The 16,588-nt window shown below is 37.3% G+C and overlaps 2 protein-coding genes across 2 annotated transcripts in view; one reads left to right on the forward strand and one right to left on the reverse strand.

Moving 5' to 3' along the window:
- The window catches only part of LOC121382666 (kinesin-associated protein 3-like), a 42,275-nt gene extending 29,717 nt beyond the window's left edge, over positions 1–12,558 (reverse strand). The window contains exons 1-9 of the mRNA XM_041512201.1: positions 12,408–12,558; positions 11,885–12,016; positions 10,876–11,030; positions 9,404–9,607; positions 8,683–8,907; positions 8,300–8,395; positions 4,674–4,852; positions 885–1,047; positions 502–602 (exon numbers count right to left, since the gene is read on the reverse strand). Of these exons, the coding sequence (XP_041368135.1) occupies positions 502–602; positions 885–1,047; positions 4,674–4,852; positions 8,300–8,395; positions 8,683–8,907; positions 9,404–9,607; positions 10,876–11,030; positions 11,885–12,016; positions 12,408–12,439 (1,287 nt within the window). The 5' untranslated portion in view covers positions 12,440–12,558. The remainder of the gene's footprint in view (positions 1–501; positions 603–884; positions 1,048–4,673; positions 4,853–8,299; positions 8,396–8,682; positions 8,908–9,403; positions 9,608–10,875; positions 11,031–11,884; positions 12,017–12,407) is intronic.
- Positions 12,559–13,642: 1,084 nt separating this feature from the next.
- LOC121383219 (N-terminal Xaa-Pro-Lys N-methyltransferase 1-A-like) lies at positions 13,643–16,343 on the forward strand. Its single transcript, XM_041513104.1, has 2 exons — positions 13,643–13,848; positions 15,326–16,343. The coding sequence occupies exons 1-2, from the start codon at positions 13,645–13,647 to the stop codon at positions 15,836–15,838; spliced, it is 717 nt and encodes a 238-aa protein (XP_041369038.1). The 5' UTR covers positions 13,643–13,644; the 3' UTR covers positions 15,839–16,343.
- Positions 16,344–16,588: the final 245 nt, after the last annotated feature.

Here is a 16,588-nt window from a genome sequence, read left to right on the forward strand (position 1 = left end):
TCGAAAAGAGGCCACGCGACAATATATTAATAAATGTACATATTATTAAATGAATAAAATAACAATTTAAATCAACGTATATATGAAAGAATACATGTAGGTATATGTATAAATGTCGATAAATGAATAAAATAACAATTTAAATCAACGTATATATGAAAGAATACATGTAGGTATATGTATAAATGTCGATAAATGAATAAAATAACAATTTAAATCAACGTATATATGAAAGAATACATGTAGGTATATGTATAAATGTCGATAAATGGATAAAATAACAATTTAAATCAACGTATATATGAAAGAATACATGTAAGTATATGTATAAATGTCGATAAATTGATAAACTGAGAAGATTTATTTTAATAACAAAACCTACAGCCCAACATTAAATCACAACTTGTCAACAGATAAATACATGAATACATGCAGGTGACATTAGAAGTGGATAAATATATGAATACGTGCAGAGGACATTAGAAGTGAATGAAAACTTACAATGGGAATACAGTCGGTGTAGGTAAACATAGACTTGGCCTTGTCATCCATACTGATGTGGTACAAAATACACAGCACAATCAACTTATGGTTCTCGTTATCTGAAATTAAAAAGTAAAATACCTCAAAGAAATAAAATAATCAAAATGTGGGTTCTCGTTATTAGAAATAATATTTTAATTAAAATAATTATCAAATTATATAATTATTTTTTTCTGATTGGAAATAAAGAAGTTAAAATAATTAAGTAATTTAAAAACTGGTACTGTAATGGGAACATTTCAAAGTATTGTCCAAATCTCCTTATTGATTTAACTAAAAAGTTACAATCAAAAACGTAATTTTGGACTGTCCTAATGTTGCAAGTAAGTCAAACAACTAACTAAGTAAGCCGACGAGTTTGGGTAGCATTCCGAACTTGATCATCTTGCTGCGACAGTCCGTGTCAAAGGTCAGGTTGAGCAGCAGTCTGAGCGTGATGTTGAGCAGGTCTTCGTGGTCACACGGGATGATCTTCGTCAACTTCTCAATGATGTTGTTTGATGCCTGTTTTAACAACACATTTCTTACTGTAATACTTGTAACGAAGACTATAAAAGTGAGCTTTTCCACTACATGTATTTAGGCATTTAACACTTAAAATGCGTTACACTACAAAAACATTACCAAATAATATCTGACTTGTAAATTATAAAAATACCTTTATAATTATCAATCAAAGCTAAACAATTTTAATTACTAATTACCTGGCTATTCATGAGTACAGATGGATATTACACAGATAAGAGAGAACTACAATACACTAATTACTTGGCTGTTCATGAGTACAGATGGACATTACACAGGTATGAGAGAACTACAATATACTAATTACCTGGCTATTCGTGAGTACAGATGAATATTACACAGGTAAGAGAGAACTACAATACACTAACTACCTGGCTATTGGTGAGTACAGATGGATATTACACGGGTAAGAGAGAACTACAATACACTAACTACCTGGCTATTGGTGAGTACAGATGGATATTACACGGGTAAGAGAGAACTACAATACACTAAATACCTGGCTATTGGTGAGTACAGATGGATACTACTCAGGTAAGAGAGAACTACAATACACTAAATACCTGGCTATTCGTGAGTACGGATGGATATTACACAGGTAAGAGAGAACTACAATATACTAATTACCTGGCTATTGGTGAGTACAGATGGATACTACTCAGGTAAGAGAGAACTACAATACACTAATTACCTGGCTATTGGTGAGTACAGATGGATATTACACAGGTAAGAGAGAACTACAATACACTAATTACCTGGCTATTCGTGCATACAAATGGATATTACACAGGTAAGAGAGAACTACAATACACTAATTACCTGGCTATTCGTGAGTACAGATGGATATTACACAGGTAAGAGAGAACTACAATACACTAATTACCTGGCTATTCTTGAGTACAGATGGATATTACACAGGTAAGAGAGAACTACAATACACTAAATACCTGGCTATTCGTGTACAGATGGATATTACACAGGTAAGAGAGAACTACAATACACTAACTACCTGGCTATTCGTGAGTACGGATGGATATTACACAGGTAAGAGAGAACTACAATACACTAATTACCTGGCTATTCGTGAGTACGGATGGATATTACACAGGTAAGAGAGAACTACAATACACTAATTACCTGGCTATTCGTGAGTACGGATGGATATTACACAGGTAAGAGAGAACTACAATACACTAACTACCTGGCTATTCGTGAGTACGGATGGATATTACACAGGTAAGAGAGAACTACAATACACTAATTACCTGGCTATTCTTGAGTACAGATGGATATTACACAGGTAAGAGAGAACTACAATACACTAATTACCTGGCTATTCGTGAGTACGGATGGATATTACACAGGTAAGGGAGAACTACAATACACTAATTACCTGGCTATTCGTGAGTACAGATGGATACTACACAGGTAAGAGAGAACTACAATACACTAATTACCTGGCTATTCTTGAGTACAGATGGATATTACACAGGTAAGAGAGAACTACAATACACAAAAGTACTAATCAAAATTAAACCCAGGTGATTTTCCAGTCTTATATATTAGTTATGAAAATCCCTGGAATAAAAACCATAAAAATGTGTCAGTATTATTATGACCTGTTATGGTATTCAAACAACCGGTAGAAAAAATTACAATAAATGACCTGTTATAGATAGAAATATGACGTATTTACGTATTAACAATTTTACTGCAAAACATATGTAATTTGAAACAGACTATAACACCCAGATTGATATTGATTAAAACTCACAGGTGAAATCACATGTACTAAGCTAAGCAGAGGGGTGGTGTCAGGTGTGTTCAATATAAAACTGGGTGTTATAGTCTGTTTCAAATTACATATGTGTTACAGTAAAATTATAAATACATCTCATATTTCTGTCTATAATAGGTCATTTATTGTCATTTTTGATATCGGTTGTTTGAATACCATAACAGGTCATAATAATACTGACACATTTTTATGGTTTTTATTCCAGGTATTTTTATAACTAATATGTAAGACTGGAAAATCACCTGGGTATAATTTTGATTAGTACTTTAACTACCTGGCTATTCATGAGTACAGATGGATATTACACAGGTAAGAGAGAACTACAATACACTAATTACCTGGCTATTCATGAGTACGCATGGATATTAAACAGGTAAGAGAGTACAATACACTAACTACCTGGCTATTGGTGAGTACGGATGGGTAAAAGAGAACTACAATACACTAACTACCTGGCTATTCGTGAGTACAGATGGATATTACACAGGTAAGAGAGAACTACAATACACTAACTACCTGGCTATTCGTGAGTACGGATGGATATTACACAGGTAAGGGAGAACTACAATACACTAATTACCTGGCTATTCGTGAGTACGAATGGATATTACACAGGTAAGACAGAACTACAATACACTAACTACCTGGCTATTCGTGAGTACGGATGGATATTACACAGGTAAAAGAGAACTACAATACACTAACTACCTGGCTATTCGTGAGTACAGAGGGATAGTACACAGGTAAGAGAAAACTACAATACACTAACTACCTGGCTATTGGTGAGTACAGATGGATATTACACAGGTAAGAGAGAACTACAATACACTAATTACCTGGCTATTTGTGAGTACGGATGGATATTACACAGGTAAGAGAGAACTACAATACACTAATTACCTGGCTATTTGTGAGTACGGATGGATATTACACAGGTAAGACAGAACTACAATACACTAAATACCTGGCTATTCGTGAGTACGGATGGATATTACACAGGTAAGACAGAACTACAATACACTAAATACCTGGCTATTCGTGAGTACAGATGGATATTACACAGGTAAGAGAGAACTACAATACACTAACTACCTGGCTATTGGTGAGTACAGATGGATATTACACAGGTAAGAGAGAACTACAATACACTAATTACCTGGCTATTCGTGAGTACAGATGGATATTACACAGGTAAGACAGAACTACAATACACTAACTACCTGGCTATTGGTGAGTACAGATGGATATTACACAGGTAAGACAGAACTACAATACACTAAATACCTGGCTATTCGTGAGTACAGATGGATATTACACAGGTAAGAGAGAACTACAATACACTAATTACCTGGCTATTCATGAGTACGGATGGATATTACACAGGTAAGACAGAACTACAATACACTAATTACCTGGCTATTGGTGAGTACAGATGGATATTACACAGGTAAGAGAGAACTACAATACACTAACTACCTGGCTATTGGTGAGTACAGATGGATATTACACAGGTAAGACAGAACTACAATACACTAAATACCTGGCTATTCGTGTACAGATGGATATTACACAGGTAAGAGAGAACTACAATACACTAACTACCTGGCTATTGGTGAGTACAGATGGATATTACACAGGTAAGAGAGAACTACAATACACTAATGAAGTCAGGGGCTTGCTGCCCAAATGTTCAGCATAGATTGTAATCAAAGTGATAAAGTGCTAAACCTTTTCATTTTGGGATTTTCAAATGGAGTAAAATATTTTGTCCTATTTATGTATGTTTATGCATTCCAAATGAACTGACCATGTCATCCTTGTTTTCGACAAATATGCTCATCTTCTTGAGAAATGAAACGACCAGGATAAGTAGCTCGAAGTTGTCACGCTCCAACGTCTTGACCAGCATTCGGACAATCCCTTTGTTTCTCATTTTTATCTCAACTTTGAGATCTTCAGCCAGGTTCAGCAGCAGATAAAAGGCCACTGCCATAAAACAAACAATCATGTGATGTCATAAAACAATCATGCAATGTCATAAAACAATCATGTGATGTCATAAAACAATCATGCAATGTCATAAAACAATCATGTGATGTCATAAAACAAACAATCATGTGATGTCATAAACAATCATATGATGTTATAAAACAAATAATCATGTGATGTCATCAAACAAACATGTCCAACAGGTGAATTCCCAAACAGTTAAACAAAGTCTAAAACAGATTTCAGTAGAGTGAATGCCACTGTGCTCTTCAGACACACAACCCTCCCCCCCCCCCCCCCATCCCACCAGTATCGGTGAACGGTGACATAACTACTAGACAGCAGTTTAGTTTCTAGTTTACTTTGTCATTCAACAAACTGCACTGAAACCCTGAAGTACTTACAACATGATTTTTCACTTCAAATGTTCTCCATCATTCTCACAACTCTGTATTACTTTGTCATTCAACAAACTGCACTCAAACCCTGAAGTACTTACAACATGATTTTTACTTCAAATGTTCTCTATCATTCTCACAACTCTGTAGTACTTACAACATGACTTTTCACTTCAAATGTTCTCTATCATTCTCACAACTCTGTAGTACTTACAACATGACTTTTTACTTCAAATGTTCTCCATCATTCTCACAACTCTGTAGTACTTACAACATGACTTTTCACTTCAAATGTTCTCCATCATTCTCACAACTCTGTAGTACTTACAACATGACTTTTCACTTCAAATGTTCTCTATCATTCTCACAACTCTGAAGTACTTACAACATGACTTTTCACTTCAAATGTTCTCTATCATTCTCACAACTCTGAAGTACTTACAACATGACTTTTCACTTCAAATGTTCTCCATCATTCTCACAACTCTGTAGTACTTACAACATGACTTTTCACTTCAAATGTTCTCCATCATTCTCACAACTCTGTAGTACTTTAGGGGTGAGATTTAGCTCAGTGGGCAGAGTGCTCACCTGAGAATGATTGAATCAAAGGATTGAACCTCCATGGCAGACCCATTGCGTATTTTCCCATCCCAACCAGTGACTGGTATTGCCAAGGCAGTGGTATATGCTATCAATGTGACTGTCTGTGGGAAACTATGTATTAAACATCCCTGCTGTTAATGAGAAAATGTAACTGGTTTCCTCTGATGACTGTATCAGAATTACCAATGTTTGATATTCAATAGCTGATGACAAATCAATCAATGTGCTCTAGTGGTGTCATCAAACAAACTTTAACTTTATTACTTTAGTTGTTATAACATTAATAACTCATGACATACCAGTTTATACTGTAAAGAACACTACACTGTATCTCTTTGAAAACTGTTTTAGTGTAACTGTGTACCACACTGTGCTTCTTTAAGATCGCTGTACTACTTGACAACTATGTACTGCTGTGTACCTCTTTAAGATCTCTGTACTACTCGACAACTATGTACTGTGTGTACCTCTTTAAGATCGCTGTATTACTTGAGAACTAAGTACTGTGTGTACCTCTTAAAGATCTCTGTACTACTTGACAACTAAGTACTGTGTGTACCTCTTAAAGATCTCTGTACTACTCGACAACTATGTACTGTGTGTACCTCTTTAAGATCTCTGTACTATTTGACAACTATGTACTGTGTGTACCTCTTTAAGATCTCGCTGTGTACCTCTTTAAGATCTCTGTACTACTTGACAACTATGTACTGTGTGTACCTCTTTAAGATCTCTGTACTACTTGACAACTATGTACTGCTCTGTACTCCTTTAAGATATCTGCACTACTTGACAACTATGTACTGATGCGTACCTCAATAAGATCTCTGTACTACTTGACAACTATGTACTGTGTGTACCTCTTTAAGATCTCTGTACTACTTGACAACTATGTACTGTGTGTACCTCTTTAAGATCTCTGTACTACTTGACAACTATGTACTGCTGTGTAACTCTGTAAGATCTCTGTACTATGTACTGCTGTGTACCTCTTTAAGATCTCTGTACTACTTGACAACTATGTACTGTGTATCTCTTTAAGATCTCTGTACTACTTGACAACTATGTACTACTTGACAACTATGTACTGCTGTGTAACTCTGTAAGATCTCTGTACTACTTGACAACTATGTACTGCTGTGTACCTCTTTAAGATCTCTGTACTACTTGACAATTATGTACTGAGTGTACCTCTTTAAGATCTCTGTACTACTTGACATCTATGTACTGTGTACCTCTTTAAGATCTCTGTACTACTTGACAACTATGTACTGCTGTGTACCTCTTTAAGATCTCTGTACTACTTGACAACTATGTACTGTGTGTACCTCTTTAAGATCTCTGTACTACTTGACAACTATGTACTGTGTACCTCTTTAAGATCTCTGTACTACTTGACAACTATGTACTGCTCTGTACTCCTTTAAGATATCTGCACTACTTGACAACTATGTACTGCTGTGTACCTTTTTAAGATCTCTGTACTACTTGACAACTATGTACTGTGTGTACCTCTTTAAGATCTCTGTACTACTTGACAACTATGTACTGCTGTGTACCTCTTTAAGATCTTTGTACTACTTGACAACTATGTACTGTGTACCTCTTTAAGATCTCTGTACTACTTGACAACTATGTACTGCTGTGTACCTCTTTAAGATCTCTGTACTACTTGACAACTATGTACTGTGTACCTCTTTAAGATCTCTGTACTACTTGACAACTATGTACTGCTGTGTACCTCTTTAAGATCTCTGTACTACTTGACAACTATGTACTGCTGTGTACCTCTTTAAGATCTCTGTACTACTTGACAACTATGTACTGCTGTGTACCTCTTTAAGATCTTTGTACTACTTGATAACTATGTACTGTGTACCTCTTTAAGATCTCTGAACTACTTGACAACTATGTACTGTGTACCTCTTTAAGATATCTGCACTACTTGACAACTATGTACTGCTGTGTACCTCTTTAAGATCTCTGCACTACTTGACAACTATGTACTGCTGTGTACCTCTTTAAGATCTCTGCACTACTTGACAACTATGTACTGCTGTGTACCTCTTTAAGATCTCTGCACTACTTGACAACTATGTACTGCTGTGTACCTCTTTAAGATCTCTGTACTACTTGACAACTATGTACTGCTGTGTACCTCTTTAAGATCTCTGTACTACTTGACAACTATGTACTGTGTACCTCTTTAAGATCTCTGAACTACTTGACAACTATGTACTGCTGTGTAACTCTTTAAGATCTCTGTACTACTTGACAACTATGTACTGCTGTGTACCTCTTTAAGATCTCTGTACTACTTGACAACTATGTACTACTTGACAACTATGTACAGCTGTGTACCTCTTTAAGAGCTCTGTTCTACTTAACAACTATATACTACTTGACAACTATGTACTACTTGACAACTATGTATGTGTACCTCTGAGTAGCTGCTCCTGTTTCTTCACCAGACCCTGGTATTTCTTTAAGCTTTTCTCGTAGTCTTCTTTTGACCTCTTGCTCTTGTCAGAGTCATGTAAATTAGTTAAGGTAACAGCTGACATTTGAATCATTCAAGATATCATTAAATCACAACTTTTTTATATACCAACTAGCAATACTAACATTATGAAATAATGTACAGTGCCTTTACGTAACTCGCTAAAACAGCATCAAAAGTGAAAGGATTTAAATGGCCCCTGACCGAAAGATGATTTTGTAAACAGTGCATATTCTTATTTTCAAATATAATGTAAACTTGCTCTGGCAGTGACTGCTGTTTGATAAAAGTTACCAGTGAATTACTCAGCCTGACAAGGATATTTAATCTTTTCTTCTTCTGCAGCTCTTCAAGCCACATGTGGTGTTTTTTGATCTCATGTTCGGTGACGGCCATGGACAGCGCTCCGATCTTGAAGTGCAGGATGACGCCGTGGAACTGCGAGAAGCTCGAGAAGCAGAAGAACGTGTAGATGATGTTGGTGGCCAGCTCGGTACTGCGCTTCCAGTCTTCACGCAACACCCGCGCCAACGCCCCAACAACAGTCTCTGAAACAAACACGTCAAAAACACTTCTTCACTTGACAACTGATATGACACTTGCGCAAGACACAATGAAGCATATTAACAAATGTAAATACACTAAAACATTAAATCTTCAAAAGACAAAAATAAATACTGTGGTTAGACCATGGAAACTCTGTGGAAAATGAACCAATACTGCACAAAATTATCTACATGAAACGAAAAATATATTTGAAAACATAATCACAAATGCTTATAGAACTAATTGTCAAATGTTCAAGAATATGTGCTGTATTTGCCATTCTCCAGGGAACCTACGAGAATGTCACCACCACTGTACCACAAGGTCACAATCAAAGTAGCAGTTTATCACTTCGTTTTAAATCTGTCAATACAAATGAGGGTCGCAGAATAAAAATACACAATTATCTTTATCAAACCATTTATAATACTTCTACTAAATCACCAACTAAGTAAGATGATATGTAAATATTAGTAATGTTAAAACTAGATGTCCTACCGTTTTGAAATATTTCCTCCAAGTTGTCTGGATTCCTGGCCAGTTGTAGAATAAGAGCTGTCCCTCGGATCTTCTCGGGAATGTCCTCGTAGAGAAGTTCCAGATATTCGTCTATATCATTGATATTGGCGATCTCATCTATTTCACCTGCATCAGACATGGATGGTTCCTCAGGTTTTTCAGACAGCTTTGTTTTGCCAGATGCTATAAAAACAAGAACGCTATACTTAGAACTAAGTAATCCGATATCATCAACAGACGGATATAGTCTGCTTGAGTGTCCTAATTTCTATTTGTTTAAATACAGTAAAACGTGTCTAAACCGGATCACACTGGGGACATATTTATCTCATTTAGACAGGATCTGGTGTTTAGAGTGTCACATTTTACAATTTAGAAACCTCAGGTCCTTGAAACTCGGCTGGCTTTGACAGGATTCCGGTTTGTTCAGTGTCATGTTTAAACAGGTTCCACTGTAGTTGTATTTTATTTTTAGGAAAACATTAATTTAAAACTTGATAACATTTTAGCCTATAAAATCATAGAAACTGCTTCAAATTTATAACATCTTACCCTGAACTTCACAAGTACTCTTTCTGATGTCCAGCTGCTAATAAACCAATGCCGGATGTTACATTCTATTCCAGCTGCTAATAAACCAATGCCGGATGTTACATTCTATCATGACTTTGGAAAATACTTTATTCTCCTTGGTCGCCTATCTTAAACTAGAGGTGTTCAATTTACGATGCATGTGGATAAGTAAGCTGGTCAAGAGTAGCCCAGTTGGTGTCAGTGGGTTTCTTCTCTCATTCTATACTCCAATGTCACAATTATCACATATCTGACACTGCTGTTAACTAAACAATATGTTGGGCTGTTGTTGCATACACAAATATTTTATTTTCACCTTGTTCAACCTGTCAGAATGATCAAATGTTGACATCCAGCAGCTGATTATTAATAAATCAGTGTGCTCTAGTGGGGTCATTGACCAGCCTTGGTGGTGTACTAGCTAAACCATCAGACATAAGGCTGGTAGGTACTGGGTTCGCAGCCTGGTACCGGCTCCCACCTAGAGAGAGTTTAACGATTCAATGGGTAGGTGTAAGGCCACTACACCGACTTCTCTCACACTAACAACTAACCTACTGGTAGGTACTGGGTTCGCAGCCTGGTACCGGCTCCCACCTAGAGAGAGTTTAACGATTCAATGGGTAGGTGTAAGGCCACTACACCGACTTCTCTCACACTAACAACTAACCATTAAGTCTCTATCCTGGACACACAGCTCAGATAGATGAGATGTGTGCCCAGAATAGCATGCTTGAACCATAATTGGATATAAGCATCAAAATAACTTTGAATGAATGAATGAATGAATGAATGAATGAACGAACGCACAAATGAATGAATGAATGGGGTCATTAAACAACATAAACATTAATTGTATCTTCCTGTGTAAGTTCCACCTTTGGACGGCTCCGACTCCTTCCTGTTCTGTAGGTAGTACAGGAGCTGCTCAACCTCTGGCAGTTTGTTTGGGTTGATCAGTTTACACTTGTCGATGATTTCTTTAGCCAGCTGGCTGAGGTCACTGTTGTCGTGGAGACCCTTCACGCGGATACTGACAAACACAAATTAAATAACACTTTAGACAATCAATCAAAACAAGAATTCCACAAAATTGAATGTTTCACCTTCTGTAAACGTTATTGTTATTGATGATACTGGCATGTTCATCTCATCTTTATTTTATTTTGTAACTAAAAACCTTTATCGATGATGTAACTCATCTTCTGACACCCCTTCCTCTCACCCAACATGGGATCTTCCATCTCCCCAAGTATCTTCTGATTGATTGATTGATTTCAACTTATTTTCGTGCTTATATCCAATTAAGGTTCAAGCACGCTGTCCTGGGCACACACCTCAGCTATCTGGGCTGCCTGTCCAGGACAGTGGGTTAGTTGTTAGTGGTTAGTGAGAGAGAAGAGGGTGTAGTGGCCTTACACCTACCCATTGAGCCCTTAAGAACTCGCTCTGGGTTGGAGCCGGTACCGGGCTGCGAACCCTGTACCTACCAGCCTGTAGTCCGATGGCTTAACCACTACGCCACCGAGGCCGGTGTATCTTCTGACACTTTTTCTCTAACCCAGAATGGGATCTCCCATCTACCCCAGTATACAGAGTTAAAAGTCACATCTTCTGATAACTCCTTCCTCTCACCCAAAATGGGATCTCCCATCTTCCTGAGTATACAGTTAAAACTCACATCTTCTGACACTCCTTCCTCTCACCCAACATGGGATCTCCCTGAGTATACAGTTAAAACTCACATCTTCTGACACTCTTTCCTCTCACCCAACATGGGATCTTCCTTTTCCCTGAGTATACAGTTAAAACTCACATCTTCTGACACTCATTCCTCTCACCCAACATGGGATCTCCCATCTCCCCGAGTATACAGTTAATACTCACATCTTCTGACACTCCTTCCTCTCCCCCAACATGGGATCTCCCATCTCCCCGAGTATGGTCGCCTCAAGCTCATAGTTCACGACCAGCGCCTTCTCCGTCGGGTGAACATCCAGACTGCCACCTTTCACCTTCCTAACAATGACAAATTTCAGACATAACCACTTTTGTTATTCTAACATGTATGGCATAGATTTTTGGGCTAGCTCTGGGTGAGCAGAAAAATTTGTCAAATTATCGGACTCCCAACTGTTTTCGCGATGCGAGTAGACGTGTCTACGTGCGCTCTCAAGTTGTCCCCCCCCCCCACGTGGGGGGACTGATAGCCAGCTTTGTGTACGGTTTGCATCTGAGGAAAAATATCCGCCCGGTCCCCCCCCCCCAAACCCCAACCCCCTAACCTCAACTAAAAATAATAATGGAGGGGACCGGGCGGATATTATACCGCATTCGAAAATAAGATACCGATGTAATCTGGTTAGGTGACAACAATTTTTTAATGTTAATTAGTCCCATATTAATTTACCTTTTCAAATATCTTGCATCTTCCGCTTGCATGTTGACACTTTCTTATGGTAAAGTAATTTTGTTAATGTGATATAGACCTTTCAATTATAAATTATTTTCAACTGTTCACATTTTTATTTCTCTACAAGTTTTGGTCAAGTCGGCCATGTCAAAATATGCGTTAATCTTAAAACTAAATTAATAAATTATCTTTCTACCACTGAATTTTAATTAGTCTCTACAGTAATACGTATATTGATTTCAATAATATTTATAATTAATATTCTTTTAAATATGTATTAATTTTGTTTTATAAGATATATGCTTGGCTAATATATTGCTTTGAGATTAACATAAAATATTTGATTGGTTCTCTTTGCACTATAAAGCGTAACTTAGTATAAATAACCGTTAAATAAATGTATTCGATTAGTGAGTTCGAGTAATCAGAGTAACGACTGTAAGTGTATGGCACAATGGGTTAATATAATGAGAGAAAAACGATTGATGTATTGGGAGTGGCTGTTAAATACCATTTATGTTATAACGTGTGTTTTTTAACGTATCTAACAAGCGAATTCATAAATAATAAATACGCTCAATAAATTATTCATATGAACACAAATATATATGAAAGCTTATCAGTAATTCAAAAACAGGGTGTAATCAAAGTATTCTTAAAACTAACTGGCGCCCAAGTCTCTCACCCAGCCACCTACCCTGGTTCATCTCTGGGGGGAAAAGTGGAGACAGATACATTTGTGATGCTGTGGAAACTGATAGATCAACTTCAAAACAAACAAGCTCCGAGAGAAATTTGAAGCCTTTTTATATAGATAACCTGGTGATAAACAAGAAAGTAGTATGAACTGGCCGTAACGGGATTTGAACCACTGTCGTCAGCTTGATAGTCCAGCAGCATATCCACTGAACCACTAATGACCCGTAGTAATTAGAATATACCACCTCGGTGGATCCATTCAACTGACTGGTTTTTTCTCTCCTCCAACAAGTGCACCACAAATGGTCACTGACTCAAATTCAAGGTTATGGTATATGCTTTCCTGTGGGTTGGTGCATATACAAGATCTGTTGCTGCTAATGAAAAAATGTAGCAGGTTTATACGAGTTATAATTACCAACTGTTTGACATCCAATAGCCGAAGATTAATTAATCAATGTGCTCTAATGGTATCGTTAAACAAAACCTCTTTTAATTAGAATATATTGTAGAATGACTATAGTAAGCCAATCGAATGTGCTCATATACATGTACCACAAGCATGTCAGAAAGTGAAAGTGAAATCCGTTGTTCTGGCAATGACAGTAAATTCTACACAGATGCAGAAACATACTGGCGAAATGTTACGCCCACAGTTGACGGAATGTTAGGCGGATTTGCGAAAATATCGCCTGCCGATATTGATGGATCGAAGGCATTTTTAAGACCATTTTTGAAGGTCAGTATAAAACTACAATAGTGTATTTGAATCAGTTTTCGCAATGAGCTTAATGTCATTAAATTGTGGATTGTCACTGTCTGCTGGCATTCGAAGCCAGCAATCTCATTTCGGGATATTTTGATGAAGTGGACTGAATCAGAGAATCTGTTGAGTATGCTCAGTTCAAGTTTTGTTTAATTTACTGGCACATGGTTGACATAAGCCATGATGATGCTCGTCTAAACCACGGTTACATGATCATCATGATGATCAAGTCTACAGAATGAAAAATGTGAATATAAAAATAATAATGTGATGTTCCAACGATTGATTTTAACTGAAAATTTATTAGTTAAGCTCTACCAACTTGATTATAAACATTAAGATTTTTTGTTTAAGGCCTGGTTAAACATGATTTCACACACAAAATTGGATTGTTAAGTGGGGTTTTGTTGTTGTTTTTTTTGGGGGGGGGGGGGGGGATGGGGGTTGCACTGTGGCATCATAATGTAAAGAATTTACTAGCAGCTTGAAAGAATATTTCGATGATGTCAAATTGTGTATACCATTAATAACCTGCTTGTGAAAACTCAGATACATTCAAAAAGACTTAAACACCTGCACCTAGTAAAAACAGGCTTCATAAATTTGACCTCAGGTATTTAACCATTGTAAATTTTTATGTACAGTAAAATCTCGTAGACTCGATCACACCGCAACGCTCGAACCAAAAACGAAGTCCCAATTTTTTTGTTCTGAAGTAAACCCTTATATTAACTGATGATGAGTCGAACACGTCCAGGTTCGACTATAAGCCTTCGCTCAAACTAAATTATCAGTCCCGTCTGTGATATTAGCTATATTTCCCTTGAACTGGTGATCCATCAAAATTAATATCAAATGGAAAACCACCGAAAAGGATCAATTGCTGCACTTGCACAGTTGGTTATTACAACCTTCGGATTAATTATTTAGGCGGAACAAGCTATAGATGAATCGGAGAATCGCAACAATAACCATGCAATCCTTTCTTTAGCATACCTGTCATGTTGTGTGTTAAGCGGCTATTGATAATGATCTTTCAAATACAGCTAGTGTTACGGTACCTGTTCGATGAACCGTGATACCAATCAAACAGTTAGTGCAAAAAATTACCTTGGCGTGAAGCGTTACTCTGAACACGTCTACAAGACCAGTTTTAAATGAAACTATGGGCGAGTTACTCAGCTATCATCACTTCAGCAACCACACATTTAATTAATACCGACAAGGACTTCTGCATCATACAAACTGCATGGTTCGGTAGAACTACCCGATGGGTTGAACACTTTCTCGAGCACCGATGGGGTTCAAGCCAATGGGATTCAACTGTAGTTACAACATATACTAAGATAAAAGCAGGATTTGTAAATTGGGCCCAATATCTTTTTATAAAACTAAGCATTTACTTGCTATTTTTCATATTGTTCATGTGTGATGTTTTTATGTCTGGTAGATTTCAGGTGGTAAAACCAACAACGGTCGAGCGCTGGACTGCGGGTCAGGAATCGGCCGGATCACTAAGCGTCTGCTCCTGCCCATGTTTCAGACGGTAGACATGGTGGACGTTAACCCCAACTTTCTGGAACAAGCAAAATCTTTCGTCGGAGAAGAGTCCTCGCGAATAGACAAAGTAATTTGTTCAGGATTGCAACACTTCTCCCCCGAACCTGGTCAGTACGACGTCATTTGGTGTCAGTGGGTCCTCGGTCATTTGTTTGATGACGACTTTGTTTCGTTTTTCAGACGGTGCCAGATTGGGTTGGCACCTAATGGTTTGATTTGTGTGAAGGACAATATGGCGTCTGGGAAGGAGAAAGATTTCGACAAAGAGGACAGCTGTTACACCAGACCCCTGCCAGATTATGTTCAACTGTTTAAGAAAAGTGGTTTGACAATTGTGAAACAACAGAAACAAAAAGGATTTCCCAAAGGCTTGTATGATGTGTATATGTTTGCTTTGAAATAAACTGATTGGGCTGAATTATACTCGTCTTAGGCATGCCACTAGGTGGTAAAAAATCTAATCGGTTGATCTGTACTTACGTTTTTTCCACAGACATGGGTATCCATGTGGGTGCTAGCCATGCATTAAAAAATATTTTTTTTATCAGTTATTTTTAAAAATCTTGCTAGGGAATTTATGAAATGTCGTCATTTATGTGTGCGTGTGTATGTGTATGTGTGGGGTTTACTGTAAAATAAAATAGAAAACATGACCATTTAACCAATTGATGACATCATATGGAAGGAATCGCATTGTAAGAATGCCTCAGTGGAAATGTGCAAGTCGTGCTACAAGCACTATACCAATAGCAAAGCAACCTTGTGTTGTGTTGCCACCCAGACTTGGATGGCCACAGTAAACATGGATTATGATAACGTATAAATGTATACAGTCAAGCCTTTTTCTTCCAAGTCGCTAACCAATACATGCCAAAATAACTGAAAATAAAATTAACTTTGCTTTAAAATAGTTTTTGTTGTTATTTACAAAGTAAACATATGTCCATTCAGCGCATATTGGTACTTAGCATCATAAACGTACAATAGGGGCAGGACATACACCCCACCCCTCACCCACACCCCAGTGCTGGTGCAAATCTACAAATTCGTGCAAAAACGATAGATATATTGGGACAAAATGAGCTGGCCTAAAACCTTTTCACCATGTATTTCAATCCTACCTATGTTCGGTGTAAATTGTAATCCATGTAAA

This window comes from Gigantopelta aegis, chromosome 10, assembly GCF_016097555.1.
Source record: "Gigantopelta aegis isolate Gae_Host chromosome 10, Gae_host_genome, whole genome shotgun sequence".
Classification (NCBI taxonomy): Eukaryota; Metazoa; Mollusca; class Gastropoda; order Neomphalida; family Peltospiridae; genus Gigantopelta; species Gigantopelta aegis.

What these genes read in the sequence shown, in the direction of transcription:
- LOC121383219 (XM_041513104.1), top strand. Translation starts at nt 13,645, where the DNA reads ATGTGCTCATATACATGTACCACAAGCATGTCAGAAAGTGAAAGTGAA. An exon ending in TTTTAAGACCATTTTTGAAG is followed by an intron (nt 13,849 to 15,325) that starts GTCAGTATAAAA and finishes TATGTCTGGTAG; the next exon opens with ATTTCAGGTGGTAAAACCAA.